The sequence below is a fragment of the Phytophthora infestans genome, genomic scaffold (genome assembly GCF_000142945.1).
Source record: "Phytophthora infestans T30-4 supercont1.63 genomic scaffold, whole genome shotgun sequence".
In the NCBI taxonomy this organism is placed as follows: Eukaryota; Oomycota; class Peronosporomycetes; order Peronosporales; family Peronosporaceae; genus Phytophthora; species Phytophthora infestans.
This window is the reverse complement of record NW_003303696.1, coordinates 435622-447445: the sequence shown is the minus strand read 5'-3', so window position 1 is coordinate 447445 and position 11824 is coordinate 435622. Positions and strand designations below refer to the sequence as shown.

Below are 11824 nucleotides of genomic sequence, written 5' to 3'. Positions count from 1 at the left end.
AAGTAGCTGACTTAAAAGTGTTGGGGGAGTAGGTCCGCCACCTACTTTTTGTAAAATGTATTAGCATTATTTAACGTTTCGGGCCAGAAAATGAAGCTTTTACGGCGCTACGAGCACCACAGACTACAGGCGTCGAGCCAGCACGAGAAACCATCGCTCGGATAGCATCTGGAGTCGACGGGGACGTGGATTAGAGGACCCACAATGGCTAGCTCAGCGCTACAATAGCTGAGATGTTGTTGACGATAATATATTTCAGGGTAAGGGTGGCGATAGGGAGGAATACATTCCTCCTGATGACGTCGCCCCGTTTGACGACACAGATATAGATGGCTTTGCCGAATATTTCTTTGGATATGGAGATCATGATGGGTGATGCTAGCGGTGAACACACGGGTGGCAGCAGGTAGCTTGTTTTGGTAGTGCTTGAAGCGATCGTCTTCGTGCAGCGATGCTGAAGCTGCAGCGGTAGGCGCACCACCCCCTCATTCGTCTATAGCTTCTTCAGATGCACAAACAATAACCGGTCTCGGCTTTTTTGCGAGGTCATCATGTAACTCGCTGCAGCCTGTTCTAGACGTCGATTGCCATCACGAGGAGCCTCAAGAGGCGTGGGGGTCGTAAATCGTAGTCAGGTGTTAAATGCTTAAAATAGCGATGTTGGTAGACAATAATGTCTAGGAAGTAGCGTTCGTATACTATCTTTTAAGCTACCTGGGTTTCTGAAAAGTCGCCTTTTTTATTTGGACATGTAATCGACTTTTTTTATGATTGTTTTAACATAAAAAATAGTTGACGAGATAAAAGTAGGGTGCTTTTCTATTTGGACATCGCTCTTAGTTAAAGCGATGGTACCCCTATAATTTGGATAGTGATTCCTCCGGATAGTGATAAGCAGTGGCTTCCCGACGATATCACTACAATGACGATTGGTTGTAGAAAGCACTCTGTGATGGGCATAGTCCATAGTGTTTGCGCAACGAGAAGGGACCATCTAAGGAGAGCCATTTCTAAATAAGGCCATTTTCAAAAAAAGGGAAACGGAGCATAGCCGGAGACGTGCTCTGAACTCAACTGGAGTCAAGTACATCAACCGGCAAGTATACTAAAAGGAATATACTTTGAAGCGTTCCTGTCCCAGTGAGCCGTTTGCACTGGAGATATAATACAAATACAGTATATTTGTAAGCGTCTCGTCCCAACGTACCGTTCCCATTGCAGATTTATCTACAAAACCCAGTATGTTTGTAGGCGTTCTCGTCCCAAATGACCGTTCCGATTACAGATATGCACACATATACGACGCTCCCGTCCCAGACTGACGTTCCAGCTGCATAATCGCATTTCTAAAATAAGTCGTTTTCTGGGTTCCCTATACAGATTGTCGTTCCAATTCAGTCTGCAATTGGAGTCTAACCAAGCATGGTTTCACCACGCGGATACCAGATTGTATATCTGGGCCTCTCAGACGCAATTACAGCAGCCCTTGCTAGAGAAGCGTATTCCCTAAAGTACGAGCAGGTATTTGAGAAGGTCGTTGGTGAGCACGACGACGCCTACAGAGGACAGTGCAGGGTGAAGTCACGTTCTGCCGTAAACGAGCTCAGAAGGGCCCTTTTTGAAAACATAGTGTGCTTTGCCTCAGCTTGGGTACCAAGCAAGGAAGTTCTCGTACATGCGGTCTCTGGTTGGTGAAAAGGAACAAGTGGCACACCAAGCCTACCCCACGAGCGCATCAAAATATACGGCCAAGAAAGATACCCAGCGCGTCCCTGCTAGCATAAAATTTGCTTTCGAGAAGGATACCAAGCTTAAGGTATTCGACTTGTGCTTCGATACTCGGGACTACTCTAAAGCTCGAGATGTTGTCATTCCTGTAGGGTATTACATCATCTTTCGTGGTGATCTATCTCACAATGGCATGCTTTACGCTCATGATAATCACCGAGTCCACTGTTATCTCGCCTACAAGAGCCTGCGCTGAAGGCCAGAAATCGTCGCAAGCGTTCTGCCGAAGACAGTATTGTGGTGACAGGATGCTGCACGGACCCAAGATGCATGTACTGCCCCAAGAACCCTAAGGCAGCAAAAAAACGAGCTAAGCGAAAGCGAGAGAACGAGCCAACCGCAAGCGGCCCCAGTGTTTGATGTGTATGTGATATGGATTTTGACAATACTAGCTCGTACAGATCACACACTTCGCGTCCTCGTAACAAGCTTTAGGTTTGACAGCCGCACATCAAAATAGTACAAGGTTGGACACCATTCTAGACTTTACTTTTATTGAACTTTTTGAAATTTGAAAATTAAATGTGGTAGGGATATATCAGAGCTTCGGAATGAAATGATCGATCTGGGGCACTTCTTCAAGTTGAGCCCATAATTAGATAAAGTGTCTTAAAAAGGGCAATCGGTCTGGGACAAATACGCATGCATTAATAACACTTTGGGCCGTGGAAATGGTTTCAAGCGAAACATGAATGCAGCTCTCTAGCTTCCACCCGCATACCCCCCCCCCCTTCCACGAACGTGGTGGGTTAAAATATGCTTGATATTCTAGCCTATCCTGGTGTTGCGGTTTAAAACTTGCGTTTAATTCTGGGCGCACAGGGATATTTTCAGGCGTGACCTCTACGCATTGAATGCGGAGGTGTTAAGGGATAATTTAAATCACTCTGTCATTGAATATTGCGTCACGTCTTCTGCCATGGACCCCGGCATTAGAAACATGTGAAGCCGTTCGCCTTGGCTTTTAAGTAGATGTCTGGATCGTTGCAGGCTCTGAAACTCGTAGGAGACGCGTTTCCGGTAGAAATCGGTTTATCCACCAGTGTTTCGCATATGCTTGAGGCATCAACTGAAGATGCCCGTTGGACTCGCCGATGTTGACAAGGTCGTGAAAGCATGACCGACCATATACGTATCTGAAAGTTCCCGCGCACGCATCTCTCTCAAGCCGGTTGAAGTCAATCTTGGTCGCATCTTGCCACGCTTCCGTTGCTGTCAGTGCATTTTCACTGATGACCCGAACCACCGCGGAGAAACGACTAGGTTGTAGGAGGTAAGGAGTGATTACAGCTTTTCGTACCGACAACATGCTCGTGTCAGAGGCAGCTCCTTCCCACCACGGAAGCAGACACTTGTACACAGTATACAGGTCACCACGACTGCTCTGAAGCCATGTCTTGCATTTTGCGTGTGTACCTTCAAGGATAGACGTGTCTCGAAAACCAATGTGTGGGTAGCTGTCTGCTCACGCTTTCACAACTCTTTGTTTATACTTCCACCAGTTTGTATCCAGATACCTCGCCAAGTACTCATTGATATTACCGCGTAAAATGTCAAACGCGACTTCCGTCTTTGCATCTACCGCTTAGAAAAAGCAGCCATGAACGCTTCCGTTTCCCATTTATTTTTTTTGGAGGTGAGACCGGTGATAGGATAAACTGATGAAACCTGGCCAAAGTGCTTTTGGCCCATTGCTTCCACATTCTTGATCATGTGCCAACGGTACACCATGGCAGGTATTCCGTCAAATACGGTGTCTACGTCCCTCAAACACGCTTGATCTCGGTCTTTTCGAATGACACCGGGCACATCCACATCCTTTTCGATCATGAAAAGCGTAGTACATTCAGCGCCAAGACGTAATCTTACTTCTTCTCACCATGTAGCCAGCGTTGTGCAGCTAGCAGCGCAGTGTTGAAACCAGTCGCGCTTATAGTGCTCAGTAATGGAATCTTATATTTTTTGTTTTGTACGTGCAATCCATGACTAGCACGTCATGATGGCGGCAAAACCAATTACCCGTACTCGAATGGGCCCAAAACAGGTTCCTCAGCTCCTGCGATTCTCCAGAAACAGCGTAGCGAAAGACGAAGTTTTTGCTCTTCAAACTTGAAACCAGTGCCTCCATCACTATCTGTGTAGACAGCTCACGACGCCTCACAGCGGTTTTAGTGTTCGCTATGTCCTTCGGAATGACAAACGAGTGGGGGTCCGCCTGCAGAAGTGTACCATGTATGCTTGCCACAGACGACACCAGCAGCTGTCTGGGCTTCTACCAGTGATTGCACTGAGGTGTTAGCAGCAACACTTGTGTTCCTAGCAGCACGCTATCGATGACATGCATGAGCGCGGGCATCTTCAGACTCGGGGTGGTTATGAAGCCGGCTACCGTTGCTGGTGTGGACTATCTCTCAAGTCCTGGGGGGCGGGTGATAAAGAAACGGCCAGCTTCATCTTACAGCCGATTCTCTTCGATTCTCGCATTATACGAACGCGTTCTTCTGTAATTAGGCGCTGGGTTTGTTTTGGGACGCCAGTACGATCACAGTCTAAACCTCGCTTCCACACGATAGTCTTCGTACCGTCCGTATAGAAAGCGCGGCGTTTGGTCAAGCTTGTAATTGTGCGCCTTCGTCCACCGATGGGCCGCTTCAAGTTCCTTGGCCTCAGACGGAACTGTTTCCTCGGGTGGTGGCATGAACTCGAAGACTCCTACGCCGATTTCTGTGTGAGTCGTGGGTGGAGTCGTCGGTGGATCGAAATCGGTAGCCATTGTAAATAGAAAGTAGAGAGCCGGCAAGACTGATAGTGTTGTGCGAGTGTGGTGCTGGAGGCAAAATACAACAATGAATACTGTAAGATGAAAAACTAGAGCAATTAGACATGAGCGCTCTCTAGCGGTATAGCCGAATAATCGGTTTAAGCATATGCTCTAGTGGTATAGTTAATCCTGTATCCACCACGACAATTTCTGGTCTAGATATTCTATCTGGAGTTCGAGGGGCGAAATTCTGTGGTCTACAAATAAAAGCCGCAAACATGGCCTTATTCCTTTCGCGCCAAAATTAAATATAGTATTATGTGTTCCTCTACAGACACATTGAAGTTTGAAGCCCAAAAACTCGTGAGCAAAAAAATATATTGACTTATTTTTGAAAATGGTCTAATATAGAAATGGCCCTCCTTCCCAACAAAAAGCGCATGCAAGTCACGAGATGGGCATCGTCCAAAGTGCTTACACATTAAGAAAACATTTAATCCAGCTCAGTACAGGGAGTAGCGGCAATAAGAAAGGGTTCAACGAATAATGTACTGAAGGCGAATACATTACGTAAGTAAAAACAAATTGAGGAGGTCTCAAATATCCTGTATTAAAGAAATAAGATCTTACTCGATCGGATTGAGTAGCTCGTCAATTTCACTCCCTCAACGAAAAAACCTGCATGGCTATAGTAGTTTCTAGTGTCCTGTGATGGCACCTCGTTCGCAGCAGCACATATCCACTGAAGCGCGGATGGTACGAGGCCCATGTCCCCGTCAAGTAGACGTAGAGCTGCCTTTTCTGTCCGTGCAGCCATAGAGCGCCGCCTTAACCACGCTATGACCCCTTGGTCTATCGGTTGGCGTTAACTAGCAGCAAAATATGTCTGCCATGCTCAGCGATTACCTTGTCTAGCGTTTGTAGCCACTCTTGGAAAAACTTCCCTGTCATCCAGCCAATGGTCCCGAAAAAATAATGCTCATAAAAATTAATTCAAATGTTAATTTTTTTAATTTTAATTTTAAGCATCGATTCATTGCTGAATTGCACCAATTCTTTTATGCATTAACAGCCTATAGGCTCTACAACCAACAATACCACCCTTAGCTCCTCACCATTCGTTGCGTATGCTCCCTAGCAATACTAAACATGTATGTCATTCTCAAATTATCTTCAAAGCTCTCAGCTAGCTACCTCTAAGCTCTCAACCAATTTCTCGGCCCGCAATGGTTCTCACGAGTAGTTAGATCTGCTTCACGCTTTTCACCGCAGTTGGAGACAACATGCATACCTGCACGACATGTGGCAAGGCCTACAAGAAGGGAAATGGCTACACAAACGACTAAATCACCTGCGTCTCAGCCATATCAACTACGAGCAAGAGGCCCAGGAAGCAGCACGACGTTAAAACCACCTAAAACTACGTCTCGTCAGCCAGCGAACTCGAGATCTCTATCGCTGGCTGGAGTGGGTTATCTCCGGGCGGCTCCCGTTCGAGTTCGTTGAACACCGCCTCACGAGACTGAATTCCGCTCCCTCTACAGTCTCTGAGGACACTCTGTCAAAGTACGTAAGGCAAGTGAGTGAGACGGTCGAAGCCCGAGTCGCTGACGAGCTTCCTGATTCGTTTGAACTCGTACTGGACGGCTGGATTAGTAGCAATCGTCACTATGTAGCAAACTTGACGGTGTACGACACAGTCGGTAATACCGGCATTCGGACTTCAAGTGACTATTTCGAAGACTTGGAGTGCACAACCCGCCGGTTCCTACTTTTGGCGTTCTCTCCTGTTGAATCTGAAGATGATCTGAGCGAACAGAGTCAGGTCGACCTCATTGCAGATACACTCTCGCGCTATAACAAGCCCTGGGACTTGCTTAGGTTCATAGTGGGAGATAACCGCTCGGTGAAACAGTATATTGGTAACAAGGAAGGCGGTACTCCCTTGATCGGCTGTGCTAGCAACCAATTTAATCTGGCCGTGAAGTATTTTCTAAAGGAGGAAGACGTGGTGATCACGAAGGTTCACGCGCTGATGTCCAAGCTTCGGACTATCAAGGGTAGAGCGATCTTACGCCGCGTCTCCCATCTGTTTCCGCTCCTGCGGACTGAAACCAGATGGTCGAGTACGGACGAGATGGTCGGGAGGTACGTGAAACGCCAGCCGTCCATAGTTCAACTGTGTCACGGAATGCGTGTTGAGCATGGGGTGCAGCCTTTGCGACTGCGGCGGGCCGAGCACGAGCGCGTCAAGGTGTTGATTGATGACCTTACTGCTTTTGAGGCGGATACCAAGACGTTACAAAAGTCTACACTGGCAATAACGACTGTACGGCGTCTTCTTGACCAAATCATCAAGCAATACCCGTCCCTGAAGCCTCGGCTAGCTGCGACAGCTGTCATCGTTAACTATCCCGATTTAGAGCAAGGTGTGGTTAAGCTGCAGCGGGGTGAGGCACTAAATTGGGCCGAGAGGACGGCCCGTTCTGAATTTACAGCGCCAAGTTTGGAACAAGGACCCGCAAGAGGTGCAGACGACTCTTCGATTGTCAAGGCCGCATTCAAGAGACGCAAGGTTGCCAAGCGCTCACACTTCGTGGATCCCACCGACTTCAAATGAGTGCGAGCGCTTCTTTTCTTCGGCCTAGCTCGTGCTGTCGGACCTGCGAAAGCGAATGACCCCCGAGAAGCTGGAGATGGTGATGTGTCTGATGTACAACCGCGACCTCTGGGACGTGGACACTGTTGACGAGGTACGATCCAGAATTGGGAAGAATAATACTAATAATTGAATAATTCATTTCTTCACTTGACGAGAAAGTATTCATCCGTGTAATGGATTTTCGGGACCCCTGCATCCAGCCCTTTCTAGTGCCGTGATATGTAGCCAGACTAAGCATATCCTGCAGCCATCGCGGCTCCTTAGATTTCTCCGAAATCATAGCTTCTCGAGGCCGTGGCAAGCCATAAAGTGGTGCTACCAGCCCCTTTTGGAAAACTTGGGCTGCTTTGCGAGACGTATCTTCGAGAAACAATGGAACGCTCGCGCAAGCTAGCGCAGCCCGTCGCGACTCACTGCTCCACTAAGTATATAGAAGCAACCACGTGGGTGACGGGGCCTTCTCTGTCGAAGTAGGCAATGAACGTAGAGAGAAACTATGCCTCCCTCTTCAGCTACTACTGTACATGTACATTACTATTCATGTACAGTAGTACTTTATGCTTTAACTTCTGCTTTTGAAACGTAGTACACTCTATTAAAATAAAATGGATAAGTAGTTCAAAAAGCTGATCTCTTTTAAATAATTGCATAATTTTGGTTTGGATGTTTAATTAATTTTCAAACAGCCTTCATCAAACAGCGCCCATGGCGTAAAACACTCACTTGCTTTAGAGCTTTAATAATCGGATCCTGGATATGTCTTAGAACTATAATATGCAAAAGGCTTTTGATAAATTAACTCTGCAGTAAATAAAGATCTTATAAAAATTTCTGGATTTTCGCAAGTTTTTGAAGCAAGAAAAGGGTCAAGCTCAATTTTTCAACATATATTTCCAGTGGAACAACTGGATCTAAGTATCGAAATATCGATCGGTAATCTAACCGTCATTTATTCGGTTGTCGCGCTATTTAATGATTATTAACAGTACAGGGAACACATCAAGCTACATTTGGTTGCTGAAACTTCGTCTTGGGAAACTCTTTGATACATTTACTGGAAGGCGCAACTTTAAACTGGACTTCTGTAGAGAGTTGCACATGCAAATTAAAGGCTAGTCCATGCTGCGAACTTGGATGCACATCATCTTCACTTCGACAATCAAACGCGCAAGCGAATCGTTTCTGTGATCAAGACGCGAGGCAGAATCACCTTCGCGCTATTATTCTGTCGCGCCCCCCGCATAAGAAGATATACACGAGTAGGCATGCGTCTCGTATACTACGTAGGTCTCTTTGTGTTAATAGTTGCACATGTCCTTACGAGCTGCGGCGCAGCCTCGACCATTGCGGATGCAGACCAGAAGAACACAGCGTCTTCATCTCAGGCCGATTACAATGACACGCATAAATACCTGCGAAGCGATGCTGCAAGCACAGCTGCTGAAGTCCACATGAACTCGGCGAGTGACGAAGAGAGAGGGATCATACCAGCAAGTGTGCGTATAGCACTCAAAAGGCTCGACGCAAAAGATATTTCCATTTACAGGTAAAGGAGGCGCGAAGGAATGGATGGCAAAGGTACTGAAGGTCAACAGGGTGGCCAAGACAACACTCGACGATTACTTCCGACAACCGTTCTGGGAGTTCCGCTTCACTGTCTGGGCTGCGAATAAGCGAACCCCGGCGATGATGTACAACCGGCATGAGCGACAAGAACTACCACATCTACATTAATACTTGAGGTTCTACGAGTTCTTTAAGGGACCTACGTATAACCCCCTGGTTATTTAAGGGCCAAATATAAAAAACAAACTACCGGCAGAAATTAAGCAGGTCGTGCAAGGAGATACAAAAGTACATTGCTTTGCTTCTATAAAGTGTTGTTTGAACGCTGAAGGGTAGTGATAGATTCTCGAGGCATCCAATAACGCAAATAGAACGTTAATTGCGACACTGCAGTAGCACTGCGCTCCGCCGATTTATCAAGGTCGGTTTCCCCCATCGGATCGTACACGAGGACCTCAGAGCTCGCGAGCTTTACCATAATACTGCACCAATGAATGCCGTTGCAGCTAATAGGGAGCAACACTATTTCATTCGACAAACCAAAAAACAATTTGGCGAGCTCGTGGGTGTCAATAGATACTGCGCCTTCAACCACAACCAGCATAGTTGTAGGTTTGATGCAGACTACCTTCGGCCCACTGAACAATTTCTCGAAGGTCGCATCGCTAAAAGAGCCCTTCCCAGCAATCTCAATTAGCTCCATCTACACGTCCAGATTAAAAAAACGAGGTTAGCTAGCAGTCTCGATAAGAAACAGAAATAGTAAGAGTAAAGTGTACCTGGGATGAGAAAACAGGGAGGACTTTCAAGCGGGATTCGAGAGTTTGGTCTTTGATAACTCGAAAATGTCGATCCACATTGAGAGTAAAGTCAACTTTAGTGATCCACACGAACGCTTTCTCTAGCGTGTCAATGACTTTCGTGACTTCATGCCACCGCTTCATGGCTGCGACGGTGGGCGGAGTCAATATTCCCACTGTTGCAACCTTCACCATACCCAGTTTTCCGATGCCTTCGCGTTTGTTTTGGAGCGAGGATATAGCTTTTTGGCACTGCCTGATGACAGACCAAGGTAAAATTTGTGCCAACTTGTTGGGCGATACAATTGCTTCCTTCTGCACTTTCCGAAGCTCGTACGCAGTAACCTTCGGAGCTTTCAAAAAGTAGAAAAGACGAAAGTTCTTGCACAGCAATGCAGCCTTATCTTGGAGAAAAGTGAAACCAACATACCTACGTGGTACTGATCATCGTCATCACTCTGGATGCCATCGGGGACATCCAGCCCGACCTGTATAGCCTCCTGTACGTCCTGCATGGCGTCTTCTAGACACTGGGAAACGTCTGGCAAGTGCTGACCGCCTATTGTCTTGCCCTGAAAAACATTGGAAACCTCTTAATGGTCGTGCGAGGCATCCTGCACGTCCTGGGGCATGTAAAATGCTTCCTGCGACGCGCCCTGGGCGTCCTGGACGTCCTGGGGTGATGCGGATACGTCATGCGACGCGCCAGGAGGGCTAGGATCGTCCTGGGCGTCCTGCAAATGCTCTGGTACACCGGGAACCACCACCACCTCGTCCGCTGGCCCTGGCTTTGAATATCGCTCGATAAACCGACGGACTCTTCTGTTTTGATAGTTGGGATTGGTTAAATCTGCCGTAAATTCTTCAATGTTTCTGCGATAATGCAACATCTCCGAGAAGGTGCCTCTGCCACTTGCACGCATATTATCAAAGTAATCGATAATCCTCCCCTCGAAGGGCTTCGTTTTGTACTTCCGCCCTCCTCCTTTCCTTCGCTTTCGATGTGAACCGCATTCCTCGTCCAGTCGGTGCCAGTACTGCTCCTTCCAACCTCGGAGGGTGCTATCGTAGACTCCCAGTTCATGAGAGGCGTCACGGAGAGTCCATTCCAGGTGAGATTGCCATTGCCGCAGCAGCTCAAACTTCTCTTGCTCTGTGCGCTGAGTACACACACGCTTCGACATATTCTGCGTCTGTTGAATTGTGACCACTCGTTCTCCAATCCCAATCCTTTCACATTAACTCGCGCGACTTATTGTGAACAGGCAATGGGTTTCACATTAACTCGTGCGACTTATTGTGAACTGGCAGTGGGTTTTGCGATAAAGGTTCTGTATTGATAATAAAATAATGAGAATAACAACAGCAATGGTTTAGTCGTATTAGTTCAGCAGGGCTTGCATCTGAAGTGCGCGGGATGATAATGGAGGTCTTCCTACTTGGCGAGGTGACGGCGTACCAAACAAATTGTCATCTGTACTGCGAGTCCACTCCACAGGTCTATCAGGACCAAGCACGTTCTCGGAGCCTTGCTCCATACACCTTGCGGCAAAATCGGTACTTCTCTCGTTTTCAGTTGTTGTCGACATATAGGAAGCAGGGGTGTAGCTGAACTGTTGATTGATTTCGTGATGCAAGTTTGGCTGGTTCGGTCCTGGGTGTAGCTGCATCGCAAAGCCGTCTTGTGCAGGACCAGGCACGACATTTCTATAACTAGTCGAAACATTCGTCGAAGCCAGTGGAAATATAAACCCTGGACTCCATGCATTCAGCCATTCATTGTTTCCATTCCAATTTGCACTGGCGATAACTCGATCGTAAGGGTTGTTGCGGTTTGTTATGTTGTATATATGCCCGTAAAAGCCCTGGTCAATTTGCGTCGAGGGTAACATTCGAGCACTACCATCATCGAAAGACTCTCTATCCAACTCGTGAGCATGTCCCAAGTGCTCTTGCCTATGTCGGAACGCACGAACTGAGCCTCAGTGTCAACGTTGACTCCCAAATTGCTCCGATCCGATATAGAAACCACAGTGTCACCTTGGCTTTTTCTCAGCTTCTTTCTTGCTCGCCTACACATAAGTTTTTCCCCAAAGCCAACGTTATTTCCAATCCCGAGGACCGATCTAGCCACCACTATGTGAGAACATATTCCAAACTTAACGTGCATTGAGCACACGTATTCGTTCTCCTCAGCATTCACTAGCCATCCATTGGGAGGCATATTTTGTCGATGTGCCCGCCTCG

General features: G+C 47.2%; 1 protein-coding gene across 1 annotated transcript; it reads left to right on the top strand.

The window, feature by feature from the left end:
- Positions 1-8476: 8476 nt before the first annotated feature.
- On the top strand, positions 8477-8761 carry PITG_18153 (secreted RxLR effector peptide protein, putative; the record flags this gene model as incomplete). Its single annotated transcript, XM_002896264.2, has 1 exon — positions 8477-8761. The coding sequence occupies one exon, from the start codon at positions 8477-8479 to the stop codon at positions 8759-8761; it is 285 nt and encodes a 94-aa protein (XP_002896310.1).
- Between the last annotated feature and the right edge of the window lie 3063 nt (positions 8762-11824).